Source organism: Emydura macquarii, unplaced genomic scaffold (genome assembly GCF_026122565.2).
Source record: "Emydura macquarii macquarii isolate MOO-44397 ecotype Brisbane River unplaced genomic scaffold, CSIRO-AGI_Emac_v2 contig_3287, whole genome shotgun sequence".
In the NCBI taxonomy this organism is placed as follows: Eukaryota; Metazoa; Chordata; order Testudines; family Chelidae; genus Emydura; species Emydura macquarii.
In genome coordinates, this window is record NW_027133424.1 from 684,120 (window position 1) to 699,425 (window position 15,306).

The 15,306-nt window shown below is 48.0% G+C and overlaps 1 protein-coding gene across 3 annotated transcripts in view; it reads left to right on the top strand.

The window, feature by feature from the left end:
• Positions 1-4,260: 4,260 nt before the first annotated feature.
• NOS1AP (nitric oxide synthase 1 adaptor protein) overlaps positions 4,261-15,306 on the top strand; it is an 80,001-nt gene continuing 68,955 nt past the window's right edge. For all 3 annotated transcript variants that reach the window (XM_067532576.1, XM_067532577.1, XM_067532578.1), the window contains exon 1: positions 4,261-4,452. In XM_067532576.1, coding sequence (XP_067388677.1) covers positions 4,348-4,452 — 105 coding nt within the window. In that variant the 5' untranslated portion in view covers positions 4,261-4,347. The remainder of the gene's footprint in view (positions 4,453-15,306) is intronic.

A 15,306-nucleotide genomic window follows, 5' to 3' on the forward strand; every position in this document is an offset into this window, starting at 1 on the left:
ACTCCTGAAAGGGGTACAATAGTCTGGAAAGGTTGAGAACTACTGGCACAGAGAGTACACTTATAAAGTTTGAGGATGGTACCCAGCTGGGAGGGGTTGCAAGTGCTTTGGAGCATAGAATTAAAATTCAAAAGGATCAGGACAAATTGGAGAAATGGTCTGAAGTAAATAGGATGAAATTCAATAAGGACAAATGCAAATGTACATGTCTTATGTGTGACCCTGCTGTTAACACACCCCAGCATTACACTGTTGACTCATATTCAATTTGTGATCTGCTATGCCCCAGATTTTTTTCAGCAGTACTATCACCTATCGTCCTAGCCAATTATTCTCCATTTTGTAGCTGTCCATTGGATTTTTTCTTTGTAAGTGAAGGACTTTTCACTTGTCTGTATCTTGCTGATTTCAGACCAATTCTCCAATTTGTCAAAATGCAGCATGGTACTTGAGAAGACAATATCATGCTAAGCAGCATTCAAGCTATTTATAAAACTGCACTCCTGGAACATTTAAAAAAAAAGGTTTTTTTACTGGTACATGGGGTATCCAAATATAATATGTAAGGTGTTCCAATGAGGCACCAATGGGAAATGTATGATTTTTAGAGAGATTTAGGGGCATGATGGCCTGGGAAAGACTCATTGGAGATGCTACAGACACTTTAAGCAGCCAGCAACAAGTGAAAAAAGTGAAAAACGTTTTCCTAATATCCAACCTAGACCTCCCCCACTGCAACTTGAGACCATTGCTCCTTGTTCTGTCATCTACTACCATTGAGAACAGCCTATCTCCATCCTCCCTGGAACCCCCTTTCAGGTAATTGAAGGCTGCTATCAAATCATACCTCATTCTTCTATTTTGCAGACTAAGCAAGCCTAGTTCCCTCAGCTTCTCCTCATAAGTCTTGTGCTCCAGCCTTCTGATAATTTTTGTTGCCTCTGCTGGACTCTCTCCAGCTTGTCCACATCCTTTTTGTAGTGGGGGGCCCAAAACTGGACAAAATACTCCAAATGTGGCCTCACCAATGCCGAATAGAGGGAAATAATCACTTCCCTCCATCAGCTGGCAATGCTCCTACTAATGCAGCCCAATATGCTATTAGCCTTCTTGGCAACCAGGGCACTGCTGACTCATATCCAGCTTCTTATCCACTGTAACCCCCAGGTCCTTTTCTGCAGAATAGCTGCCTAGCCCATTGGTCCCCAGTCTGTAGCTGAGCATGGGATTCTTCTGTCCTAAGTGCAGGACTCTGCACTTGTCCTTGCTGAACCTCATCAGATTTCTTTTGGCCCAATCCTCCAATTTGTCTAGGTCACTCTGTATCCTATCCTTACCTTCCAGGGTATCTACCACTCCCCCTACCTTTGTGTCATCTGCAAACTTGCTGAGGGTGCAATCTACCCCATCCTCCAGATCATTAATGAAGATGTTGAACACAACCAGCCCCAGGACCGACCCCTGGGGCACTCCGCTTGTGACCGGCTGTCAGCTAGACATCAAGCCATTGATCACTACCCATTGAGCCCAATGATCTAGCCAGCTCTTTGTCCAATTTATAGTCCATTCATCCAACTCATACTTCTTTAACTTGTTGATAAGAATACTGTGGGAGACCGTATCAAAAACTTTGCTAAAGTCAAGGTATATCACATCCACCACTTTCCCCGCATTCACAGAGCCAGTCACCTCTTCATAGAAGGCAATCAAGTTGGTCAGGCATGACTTGCCCTTGGTGAAACCATGTTGACTGCTCCTGATCACTCACCTTCCTCTCTTCAAGTTCTTCTTGATAATCTGCTTCTTATACACGCAAATGACTACATTTGTGCTCTCAGCTACAGCATAATGCTGGGAGTTCTTTTGCAGTTAGGGTTCATGGTGGAAAACTTTCACTGCTTTCCAGGGTAGAGTCTTGCAACCTGTAAGCATGACCAGCATTCTTGATTCCTCAATGCCTGACCTTGTATTTGGCTTTACTAAAATATGTGCTGTTTGAATGAACACAGTTTACCAAAGCATCCAGATTACTCTGGATAACTGAGCTGTTTTTATCATTATTCACTTCTCTGTGTCATCTACAAATTTTATCAGCAACTTTTCATATTTTCTTCCAGATCATTGATAAATGTATTAACTAGCCTTCATCCAAGAACAGACCCTAGAGTTATAGGGTTAGAATGGACTGCAAGGGTCATCTAGTCTGTAAGACCTCATTAGAAATGCCTCAACTGGATGATGACACCCCATTCAGTTATGTTTTGAGATCTATAAATTGCAACTCATCTAACATGTGCCACATTGAGTTTGCATGATGTTAATTTTTTAATTAACGTATTGTACAGTACTAAGTCAACGCCTTGCAGAAGTCAAAATATATTTAGTCAACACAGTTATCTTACCAAACTTGAAATTTCATCATAAATGATACCAAGTTAATGTGACAAGACCTATTTTCTGTAAAACCACATGAATGAAGTTGTCCATGTACTGGGAGATGCATGACAATATGTACTGCGGTATCTTATTAATATATTAGCTGTAAATGGGTATATTATCCCTTCACCAAGGTCATTCACACTAGGGCTATAAATGGGCATGGTTCGAAGTAGTCTATCAAGTGTACCAGTGTTTGTGTAGCTGGTTGGGAGGATATAAATATGTACAATAGCTGTTATCATAGTTGTTTAGCCAGAATTGTCAAAAGCTTTCACAAGAGAAATTGACTGTTTGGGTGACTGAAAGGGAGAGGTTGATGCGTCTGTCCAGATAGATGGTACTGCCAGAATCAAGAGTTCCAAAGCAGGAGTTAGGACCCAAAAATCATGAGACTCACTTAAAAATCAAGAGATGTAAAAAAAAAAATAGATGTGGGGTTCTTTTTATTTGCCTGCTGCTTTCTGACCCTGAAGGATTCACTCAGGTCATGTTTTCTAACGTCTTCTGCAACCCCTCAGGCTAGAAACTAACCTTTTTTAAATGAAAGCTGAGATTCTCTCACAATGATACCACTCCTGGACTAGAGGAGATGTGATAAAATCATGAGTTGCCAACACTGTCCAAAGCATCTTCAGCAAGTGGGTGGAAGTGGCCATAAAGCTAAGGCTATAGCTACACTGATGGTGGCAAAGTCGCCGCCCTCATATTGACTTCTCTGGATCGACTGAGCGGTCAGTGAAGACCTGCTCAGTCGATCCAGAAATCAACGTATTAAGATCACCTTCTCAAGTGGCATAGTGCTGCGTTGGCGCAGGGCAGTGAAGATGGCACGCAGAAGAGAAGCAGAGAAGTTGATGGGAGTTACACAAGTTTTTTGCGGTCGACTGCCGTCAAATCTCAGTATAGACAGGGTGCCTGGTGTGAGAGAGAACAGAGGGGCAGAACAAAGGTATGGTTAAAGGAATGACAGGGCCAGATTAAAGCAGAGGCACTATAGGCCCATACCTAGAGCTCCAGCTCCTGGAGTCATGCCATCATAGTGGAATCACAGCTTTAGGTTGAAGCAATTTTGTAGCCATGGCTGGCCCTAGGCCTTTTGTTGCCCAGGGCAGATGTCAAGGTGCCCCCTGAAGAGCTGAGGGGTGTGGAGAAAGGACGGACTAAAAAACCCTGCCTGCCTGCGCCTGAGGCTGGCCCAATCGCAGCCCAGGTGTGGAGGGCAGTATGAATGCCTGCAGAGAGTGTCACCGCTTCACAACCGGACTCGCTGCGCGGGGGCTCTGTGGGCAGCCCACGGGGAGCCCAGCAGGCCCAGCCCCCCCAAAAGTGCACCCTGGCCGCTGGGCCAAGTACTGAGGGGAGGCGGGTCGATGCCCCCCCCCTCACGCCGGTTTCAGGGAGGCGGGCCGGTCACCCCCGGGCACTGTCCCCGCAGAGCGAGCCCCGGGCTGGCAGCACCGCGCAGCGCCCGGCCCCGGCCGCCCCCCAGGAGCGGAACCAGCCGGCCCGGCCCGGCCAGTACCAGCTTTGGTACCCCGGGGCCCATTGCCATGGCAACCGGCACCCCAGCAACACCAATGACGCGGTCCCGAGGGGGGAGGGGCTTCCCGGCCACTCCGGCAACGGCCTCTCCCCCGCCCCCTAGCCCATGGCGATCGGGTCCGGATCCACGCGGGCTGGCACTGCGCATGCTCCGCTTCGCTCCGCTCTGGCCCGCCCTGCGTCCCTTCCCCCGCCGGACACTGGCTGCCGGCCCATCCTGGGGCGGGGGCTGCGGCCGCCCCGCCCCTCCCGCCGGGGGTGGGAGACTGGACTGGAGTGGAGCGCGCGGGGGGCCGGGCACGGCACGGCACGGCACGGGGCGCCTAGGCTGCACTGGTTGGGGAGCCCAGCCCAGCCGACGCCACCATGCCCGGCAAGTCCCGCTACAGCCTGGTGGAGGACAGGCACGACCTGCGCCTGCCGCTGCACAGCGAGGAGGCCTTCCAGCGCGGCGTGTGTTTCGCAGCCAAGGTGCGTGCGGGGGGCACCCCGCTTATCCCGGGCGGGGGGGGACTGTGTCTGTCTGTCTGTGTGTCTGTCTCTGGGGCACCCCCGGGCAGGCTGTTGCTGGTGCCGGACTTTGCCTGGGAAATGCCCGTTCCTGGCCCCGTGCCCCGTCTCTCCCCAGGCGGGGCCGGGAGCCGCGCTCAGGTGACGGCGGGGTGCGGCTGCCCTGCCCCGCAGCCGTGGGCGGCCCTTTCCGGCAGGCAGGCAGGTCTCCCTCCGCCCGCGCTTCCTCCCTGCCCGGCCCGGCCGAGGGCTTGCTTTGCTCCCTGGGTGACCCGCCACTTCCATGACCCGGCCCAGGGCGTTCGAGAACAGCGGTCTGTGCGGAGCTAAGCTCAGCGCCCCCCACCTTCTGGGCTGGGTCAGGACGGGCTGCTGCAGAACCGGGGGCCGAACTTCCTGAGCCCGACACCCGCTTCTGGCTGGGCAGAACCCTCGAGCCCCAGCGGCCAGCCGCGAGGCAGACACTTAGCTCCCCTGCGAGCCGCCGTTCTCTGTCCATGCTATACCTAGTCTGTTTTTTAAATGACTCAAGCAGGCAGGAGAGGCTTCCACCACCTCTCTGGGGAGTTTATTCCTCAGTCTAACTCACACCTTAGGTTTAGCTGGTCTCCCCGCACATGGTTTAAATGTCTTTTGCTCAATCTTGTTCTATTGCTGCTTCGACCAGATGCTGTGTTCTCGCTCCTTTTCATTTCTTGAACTTCTCTTTGTCCTTGTCCATAGATACTGAAGTGTGTGAATATTCTGCTTTCTTATTAATCTGTTGGCTCAGAACACCTGTGTGGTCTGGGTTTGGTTTGGAATACATGCAAAGTAGCAGCTGAATTGGGCAATGACCATGGAAAGACGTTTTGCTGCCCCTGTTTAGACCATTGGTCCGTTTAGTTTTGGATGCTGTTTCAGCATCAAATGGTCAGTGCTTGCTCTGAATTTTTTCCAGTGGAAAATGAACTTCTCCAATGCTCAATAACGTATCTGGCCAATTGTATAATTTTATACAATGTTGGAAGAGGATGAAAGATTATCATCATTTCAGCCTTGCTTTTTGCCTCAGTGGCTTCTTGCAGCAGTGCTTTCCTCAGGTTGTCTGTTCTGCATAAAGAATTTTTATATCTTCTTCATTGGCTGGCCCTCACTTTCAAGTGACACGGGCCTCCCCCATCATGGAAAGAACTGACCGTTTTAAAAACATAATGCATTTACACAGTATTTTTTCTTCTCAAAGTTTCAAAGTGCCTTGCAAACTTAACCCATCTATGCAGGAATTGTTCCTTCCACCTCTGGGGTAGAACATGGCAGCTATTCAATGAGATACAGAAGAAAGCATACTGTATCCATCTGGAGCTGCAAGGTGGATTCTCCAGAAGGCAGAATGTGACTGCCTGGACTCAAATGTTACCAGAACAGCTGAGTGAAAATGATAACACGCGATTTCACAAGCGATCAGGATCTTTGCTGTCTCTCTCATCTAAATTTCACTGCTGAGGACAGGACAGTAGTTTCCCACTAACTTGTGCTGGAAGCGTTTGTTCCATTGTGACTCAGAGCAGGGTGCTTCCTGCTGCACCCATACCTGCCTCCATCTAAGTGCTACTGACCAGCTTCGCTCAAGAGCTGGCAACCCCATGGCACTTCATAGCTTTGAGCATCTTGGTCCCATTTCCACTCTCTCTTCCATACTGAGCAACCTGTGGCAATTTTTAACTTATACCTACCCTGATCTAGCTACCTTCATTGTCCTCTTCTGGATTTATTAAATCTCTGCTACAGCCTTCTTAGGCATGGAACTAAAACTTAAGCCTGTTCTCCAGATAAAAGTTCACAATTGGGTCACAGCAATGTGGTTACAATAGTTTTAGTCCTTTTTTCACACATCACTTTATGCTCTCTGCTTTGGAGTTTAGGCTCCTATGTCACTCAGTGATTTAGCAAATTGTGCTTCCAGTCCCTTTCCCAAAGCTCAGATTCTAACAGTCTTGCAGTCTCATTTCAAATACAAGACATAAGTGGATTTAAAAATAGGAGAGAGGCTGAGGGTAAACGTGATCAGATCATGTGGTTAGACAGGTTGCCTCCTGCACAATTTAGGAAGTGTGATTCAGTTTGATTCTCTGCCTTACATTGTTTCCCATTTTTAAAATACTTTATTTACTACTGAATTAATACCCTGCCTATTCCCTTTGTTATTAACTTCTTCCTTTGCTTAGTTTTATTGATTTTAAACTTTTTTCTACTCTCCATTTTTAAAACACTTTTAAAAAAATCTTTCCCTGTCTTGTCTTTAAATTTAAAAAAAAAAAAAAAATTACCCTGCCCTCTCTGCCCTGCTCTCACCCACCCCCAAAGTCCAGCTGCATCGCTCCCAGAGCTAAAGTCACTGTAACTAGTAGTGATGTCCTGTGGGCTCCTGAGACACTGAAGTTGTGTGCTCAGGACTGGATTAAGGCATAGTCACCACACTCCTATGATATGGGGGAACCTGTGTTGTGGTGTATCTGGCGCACCGAATTGCCTTAGTCTGATCCTGGGAAAGCCCCTCTGCCTTTCACTCACTCTTCCCTCTGGGCAGAGCGGGAGCTGTTAGACCTCTTTTTGGAAGGGGCAGGGCCCTTGTGATTGGAAGCAGAGGAGTGCTTTAGTCCCCCTTCCCCACCCCGTATTCTCTTTGGTGAGGCACCTTCTCTGTGGCCACTGGAGAGCCCAGAGGATAGCTGGGTCTTTCCATAGGCCCCACCCTGGGAGAGGGGGCACTGGCAATAGACAGTGTGGGGAACTGTGGGAGCCTTTCTGGTTGGGACTCCTTGATACTGGTGATAAGATCCTTGCCTCCATCGTGCACTGCTGTCCTAGCTGTCATTGTACCACCTTTCTCTGAAGGCTCAAACATTTATTGTTTGGCAGATCCATGGGGTGGTGCATTTTGTGGTGCAGTGTGGGAGGGAAGGGATGCTAGATCCGTCCCAGAGGGACATGGGTTTGTTCCTACAAATGCAGAAGCATTCTTGTTAGTGAATCTGGCAGCAAAAGATATCTCTGTGTTGGATACTTTTCAGTCTCTTGGCAGAGTTTGGTCAGGGTTTCACACAGTCTCAACACTGGTGATCCCCTCCCAGGTGAAGATAAATTTGGTAAGCCCACCCCCATGACCGCTGACCCTAATCATGAGCAGGTGGCATAATGGCATAGCTGGTTGTGGGTTTGAAAGGCAAATGTATGAAATGTTGCCTACGTCTCAATTCAGTATGATGGACAGAGCTGTCATGCTGACAACAGATGCAGCATCCAAGGCTGCTTTGGGGGAACATCCTATCTGAAGTCATTTTTGATTTATGGGCTTCCATGACACTCCACTTGTATTGGCAGTTGTGGGGAGCTAGCTTGCAGAGGGACAGGGAGGGTGATGGGATGAGAACTCTCAAGACTTCTGCAGCTGAAGTTGTGTGAGCCTCTTTTAGAGGCAAGTTTCTGCCCTGCTGGTCATGTCACACAGCACAGTTACCCAGCAGCCTGGCTCGGGGCCGGGCAATTGGCTGACCGAGGACACTGCTCGGGGGTGCCAACTCATAGAACCAAAGAATTGGTATTGAAGCCAACCTCTAATGTGCTCCTCAACTGTGCTCTGGAGATTGCTGATCATGGTCCAGAAGAATTGCCCAGGAACTGAATTCGCTTTTCTTTTCCCCCACTCCAAGACCAAGTGTGCTGATTGTTACCTTACTCCCCCATCCAACATCCTGTTCTTTCTCCCACAAAAGGCAGCAGAGACTCTTCTGCTCTAAGCTCCTGCCCTTCTGAGTGTTATGCCTTCTCCAAACGTCCCTGTTGACCTGGGGTGTGTCAGCCTGGGAGCAGGAACTGAGTCATCCGTCTCCTGGGCAGGGTGATGCAGAGCATAATACTGGGTCAGCCAGTGTTCTTTTGGTTCAGTCTCTGGATTTCTCCACTTACTCTGCCCCAGCTGTCTGTCTAATCAGTTTCTCCTTGTCATCAACCTGTCTGTCTGTCCAGAGTGGTGCATGTTAACCTTGCTCTCTACAGGTATTCTCCTTTGCTTCTCTTTCCTTGAAGTATTTTATCTACTGTGGTTTGCATTTACGCTAAGGAGCATCCATTTGACCTTGTCTTCCTGAATTTGTGTGCCGCTCAAGAAACTCCTACTACCATATTGCCTGAGCCTTCTGTGTTCTGCATTTCTCCATCCTCTTATTAGATTGGCAGAGATTAATTAAGTACTTGTGCTCCTCTAACTCTTATCCTGAAGGATCCCAAAGCACTTAATTACAGCTGGCTCATCCACCTCTGAGGGGAAAGCAGCAGGTGTTTTGCAGTTGCTTTTCTGCCCGGGAGTGGTGAGATGGGAAGTGAAGAATATCTCTGAATAGAGCTGCAGGGGGAGTATTAGCGTGGTGGAATGTAATTATACGTGTAGGAGTTCAGCCTGGATGGCAGGGTTAACAGGCCTCTTTTTCTGAGAAGTGTCCTGGGGTGGTTAATAACTGCCAGTGGTCAGGATCAGTGGTTTACAGCCCCTAGGAGAGCAGGAATGGCTGTCTGTGCTTCTACAGATTAGAATTCTTAGCCAGCTTGCTTGGGGCCGTGTGTAGGAGGTGAGCGCAGGCCTGAGTCTGTTTGATTTTTTTTTAATTTTTTTTTTACACTCAGACCTGCGCTATCTGCAGCTGCCCGCAGACAGCATTTATATAAAGATACAGCTCTTACTTGGCATAATCGATAGCTGCCAGCTCTTGTACCTTGTTACCCCCCAATACTTAATGCTGATCAGTGAGCTCTGCCTGAGCGAGCCTAGCGAGGGCCTAGCTGGGGGTTTTGAAACCCAGCCTTAGGTCACCACTGACAACCAGTTTTTTTTGGCTCATCCAAGTCCCCATTTGTCTCCTTTGTGGAGACATGGTCTGCATGGTCTGATTGATGGGTCTGCTGCGGGCCCCACAGCTGGACCAGCAGGGGTGCTGCAGTCACCCCCTGTGCTGTTGGCAGCTCTGGCTGCGGGAATTGACCAGCTCATGGGGCTGAGTCCCACCTTGCCTTTCGTTAGCAGTGCTGCTTAGCTCTTTCAGACCGGTGCAGTGGTTGCCCCCATCCCCAGAGCAGCACCAGGGCCCAAACAAGGAAGCAAAGGTGGAGGGAGCAAGGAGCCAGCTGGCCAGTGATTGTGAGGAGGCAGCGGATGGCCTGGGGGACAGGAGCTGCTGGTGCTAGTTGTCAGAAGGAATAGGGGAGCAGTGGTGAGAGTTACAGCACAGGAACTGTTGGGGGAAGGGGAAGAGTCTCAAATTCATTGGCTGGTTGATCTTATTTGGGAGATCAGAAACGATGGGGGAGGTGTCAAACGATTTTTTAGGGGCTGGGGTCTCTAGCTGCCAGCTGTAGCCCCACCACTTATTCTTGACACCTGCTGCCACTGATAGGAAAAACTGTGCAGCGAGGGAGCCAGCTGGAATATCAGCAGGTGTGCTGCAGGTCAGGACTGAGTTGCATGGACACAAGGGTGAGAGTGCCTGCCTACTACCTTTCAGCCTCTCACTATTGTTCTGTTCTCAAAGCACCCACAGATTGATCCACTGATTGTAATGACTTGCTGCTCCCTCCCCAAAAACCTACACAAAGGCTGGGGGAGGAGGGAGAGAGAAACTGACAATACAAATTACATATGACTGGTACATCAGCTCCAAAGCAAACTGCAGTGTTGGAAAGAATGTGGTGCAGTCAGGACAGAACTGAAGAGGTTTAATTTGAGTTCCTTGCATCTACTGAAGCTGCTTGCAACCATGTGGTCTGGTGCTCAGAAGTCAAACTAGAGTTAAGTACCCTCCAGGGATTATGCTCATTCATTTTCTGGAGATCAATCCAATCGCTGGAGAATCATGCTTCATCTTCTCCAGGACAATAATACATTTCACACCTTTTGATATGTTTTCACTGGCCACGTCTCCTAGCATCACAATGGTTAGCACATCTGAATTTGTCTTGATCAGGCTGATGGGAAGCCGAAATGTCAGCTCTAGGGAAAACCTCCGAATGGAAAACTTCTGAAGCTGTGGTTTGCATTCTTAGCATGAAATCAAAGGCCAGACCTCTTAAATCTGCTGAAGTCTTGAGATAAAAGAGCCCTGAGCTGCACTTTGTTATGGGGGAGCTGGTGCTGATTCCCTACTCGCTTAAAGATATCTTGTTAAATAAATAAATGGATGTTTAAAGAGTAACAGTGCCTTTTCTCTTGCTTCTTCCTCTTTCCAGCTCCCACAGTTCCTCTAGACTAGAGAATCAAACGCTTGCTTGTTAACTTCACTCTTTACCTTTTAATACTGTGCTGTTGCAGAACGAAATCCAGGAACCACAGACTGATCCTTAGTGTTGTTAACCCCAGTCATTTGAGAATCATGTCAAGTTCCAAAAATACCATCAGATTTAAGAGAGAGGAGAAAAAAAAAAGCTCGTCATGTTTTTGGTCTGGCCTCTGATATTTTTGAACTCCTCTGTCCATCCTTAATGTGTGTGTGACACTTGCAATGCTGCGACCCTATCCCCCAATTTATAGTAAGGCAGTTTTCCCTCTTGCTGCAGGAGCTCTGACCCCATCTTGGGTTGGGAGTTTGTTGTACAAATGTTGCCAGGTGTTTAGGGCAGGGACTGTCTATTACTGTCTAGTGCAAAGTACAATGTTCGGTTTGCGACGTGGGAACTGATATCCACCGAACTCATCTTATATGGGGCCATCAGACATTCTTTAGATGGGAACAACTGTTAACCCTGCTGAGCTGGGCTTGTTTTTAACTGGTCACCCCTTGGCAAAAAATTCTGTGCCTTGAGGCATCGAGCCCACCTACAGGTACCTGTATCTCAGACATCTTTAGGAATGAGGCTACTGTCTGGAAAGATACGTTTATTGAATCAAGTTCTGACCTCCCTGGAGCTGACACAGGCAGGGTTTCTCCACTTTCTGCCCATGCTGCTGGTAGTGGCAAAACATCCCCCTCCCATGCTCCTCTCAACATGCCATATCATTAACTAAATAGTGAACATTCAATAGTAAAAGAGATCCCTTCTAAATCAGTGGTTTGCAGTAATAACTCCAAGGCCCCTCTGCTAACTTTTATACATAGATGTGATTATTTCATTCTCACGTGGGTTATTATCAGAATTTGAACCCACCACCTTTAGATCCATAGCGCAGACCTCTTATACTCCTAGCCATAGCAGTAGCTGGGGGGAGAAAGCATGCTTTTATCCTCTACCCGGCCAGCCCATATGGGGGAGACTCAGTAGGGATGATGCCAAGTGGATTACACCAGTGACTGTAACAGCAGGGAAGCACTGGGGTCCGGGTTCTTGATTTCTCTTCCTGACTCTGGGAGCATTTTATGGTCTAGTGGTTACAGGCACATGGCCAAATATAATAGCTCCCCTGTTTGGGACATCTGTGGATTCTGAACCTACAATCTCTGGATGGAAAAGCATCATCCTTTACCATCAGAGCTGAAGAATCAGCCCTCCTAGCCTGGTTATGGGCTGATCAGTTTTTAGGGACTGAAGGCTGTTGGTGTTTGATGGCCCGTGTTTTGGTGTGGGCTGTTGTGGGAGGGAACCTGGTACTGCCAGTGTGTTCTGCAGACAGAATTGCAGGCTTCAGCGCTGCCACCAAGAGAGGGGTAGAGGCTTCCTACTGGCAGGAAAGGAGATGCCTGGCTGAGAAGCAGCCATACAACTGGCAAAATGCATGCCAAGTCAGGCCCCCCAGATGACCAGGCAAATGGTGGTGATGACTCCTTGGATAAGAACAGGAATGTATTTAGAGATTGCTATTTATTGTGTGGCTGTAGTGCATAGGAGTTCTAGTGCCCTGGACCAAGACCCTGTTGTGCTAGGTGCTGTGCAAACACAGAAAAAAATCATGGTCCCTGTCCCAAAGATGTTGGATTTGTGAGGGTGGCGTCAGCTGGGTGGGGGAATCACATGACAAGGTGGCAGCATCCCTGTCTGGCAGTGAGCAGGTCTGCCTGTCACTTGGGGCTTTCAGAGTTATTGAACACAGGTATCAGCTGGATGCTTTCAGCCGTGGATCTTTAGCTAGCAAGCTTCTTTGGCTACATGTCTCCAGTTAAATAATTTTTAAAGCCACCCCAGGGTTTAAGTGGGGCTTACATCCCCATCTTCCCCCGCAGCCCCAGACATAGCTCCCTCCTGCTAAAGGGAGCGGGTCTTGGGAGGCATGGAATTCAGTTTTCACTGATTTTTACACCCGTTTACACTCAGTATTTTTTTTTAGGTACTTACTTTTGTTAAACTCAAAGATTTGCGCGACTGTTGTGTCCTGCAGCTCTGAGATTGTGGTTTACACTGTGGAACTGCTTCAGAACGCGCACACGGGGGAGGTTGGAAAATCAGACGACCTTAATATCATACTATGATTGGCTCACAAGGAGACGCTGCCCGCCTATTTCTTTGCATCCCTTCAGCGTAGTGCTGAATTTAAACAATCAATCCTCCACCGATAGATATGTGACGTCCCCTGTACCCCCCGGTCACCTCCTTCAGTGCCAATCTCCTTACAGGATTGGATGGACGGGCCTAGTTTCTTCTGGATCCCTACACAGCCCATCCTGTCCTTTCTGTGACTGGCTCCTGACTACTCTAAAATGGCTTCTGCCCCCTCCAGGGTTCCCAGGGGAGGGCATCTCATTTCCTATGGGTCAAGCTAGCTCTTCTTCCCGGGCTTTCCCTGTCATTTGTCTCTGCCCACTCCTCCAAGCAGGCAGACCTGCAATCCTTTCCCTAGCCCATTGGAGCCTCTGTTGTTCTGCGTAGTGTATCTCCCCTCTCCCTCTGGGTTGCCCAGCATACTCTGAGACTGCCCTTGGCTCCCCCTTCCTACCAGGGACAGTGCCTCTCCCTGAGCTACCAGCACACAGAGCCCCAGGAACCTTGGGGTTTACAGGTAGATAAGGTGAACGGGGTGAAGATGCAAATCTATGCCTGAATACCAACAAGAAAATCAGTGCTTAATAAAGATGGACCTGAAGAGGATGCGTTGCGTTGCAAATCCTGCAGCACTGAGCTCAGCATGCTGCAAGCAAGCCACACAGGAAGCTTAAAGAAGAAAGTGAGCTTTGGGATAAGCAGCCAGCATCAGGAGCTTCCACCAGGACTTTAATGAAAGAAAGGGCACAGCATGATGACGTCAGTGAATCTGTGCGTGCTCTTTGTTTCACTGTACAACCACTGTTAAATTGAAGAGGTGCCTATTGGGGACTTCGTGCAACAATACTGTCCAGCAGCAGAAACCCTTCCTAATGCAGACAACATCACTCATAAGTATCTGAAAGAAAATAACGATGCTTTAGTATCTAAAGTGATGGAACGAATTGATGGAGATGTGGTGTCTAGTCTGATTTTTTTTTTTTTTTTTTTTTAATTTTCCTGATGCTTTGGACCATCCAATTTTTGGCGTTTTGTTTTTGTTTTTTGATTTCAAAGCGAATTTCATCCCTTTTGTTGACAGCTGTTTTGTCGACGCAGCAATAGCTGACACGTTTGAGATGTACCAACTAACTTGGGAAAATGTGGCCACAACTACCACAGATTCTGCTTCCTACATGGCTAAGTTTGCACAGGAGTTTAAACTCAATCAGAAATTGGAGCTGCTATGTATTACTGTCCTACTCATTTAATTAACATTGCGTTGTCAGCAGCTACTGCTACAGAAGAAACGAAAGAGGTGGAATTTTGCATAGTTAGATTTGCAGCCATTTTCTAGCATGCGAACAAGTTGAAGACATTGTTTTACAAGCCAGGACAAGTGCAGAGCCAAGTGCCGATTACCTACCCCTGTTGTACAAGCTCATCCACTGACATGGCACTTCGCTGCCTGTCATGTAAATAACGTGGACTGTGCTAATGCGTCTCCTAGAACATCCTCAGTTTGTTGGTTCTAAAGCAGCAACTCTGAAGACACTGGCCAATAACCAAAACGGCCGCCAGATTCTGCACACCAAGGAAATGTTCATTGTTGAAAATTTGGAATCGCTGCGTGACACGCAGAAAACACTGGATTTTTCTCCGACAGCTGCCAACATGTTTGCCAATACAGACATTTAGCAAATCCTGACAACCAAAATCTCAGCTGAACTGAGCACAAAAGCTGCAGGAGAAACATACGGTGAGAAAACCCAGCTGTTCCTGGACATCCTTCCAACCCCGGAACACGAGAACCAAAAAAGCATTCAAAAGAATGTCAGCGAGAAACGGGAGATGACCGTGGCCCATAATCTGAACCCCTAAGTGTTTGCTGCTGAAGATTCTTTCTGGAAAGTCACCCAGGTGTTGCACTCCTTTCTCCAGGTGAATTTTGCAGCAGACTACAGTCGTTATGCCAGAGTGCTTGCTTCAACCATTTGCCACTAAAGAAGAAATTTCAAATCTGAAAGTTGAATTTACTATACTTACAGCCACTTCCCAGCCCTGACCATGCAAAACGATGTGCTGACTTTTTGGAACAGTCATCAAGACACACTTTCAACCCCAGCGAAGTGGCATGGTGAGCTTTGAGTGTACCCCTTGAATCTGTTGATACTGAGTGCATATTTTCAAAGTGGACTACCTCCGAGATAGCAAGAGGCTCAACAAGAATGAGGATACTTTGAAGAAAGTTATGCAAGCGTATGCAAACCAGGATTTCTGGAAAAAAAACTGAGTCTGAGACAAAATATATCTTTGTACATTAAAAAACATTTCAATTATACTGTAGTGAATTGTGTATATTACAAAATCTTTGTTTCTCTTCCCCTTTCCTCCCCC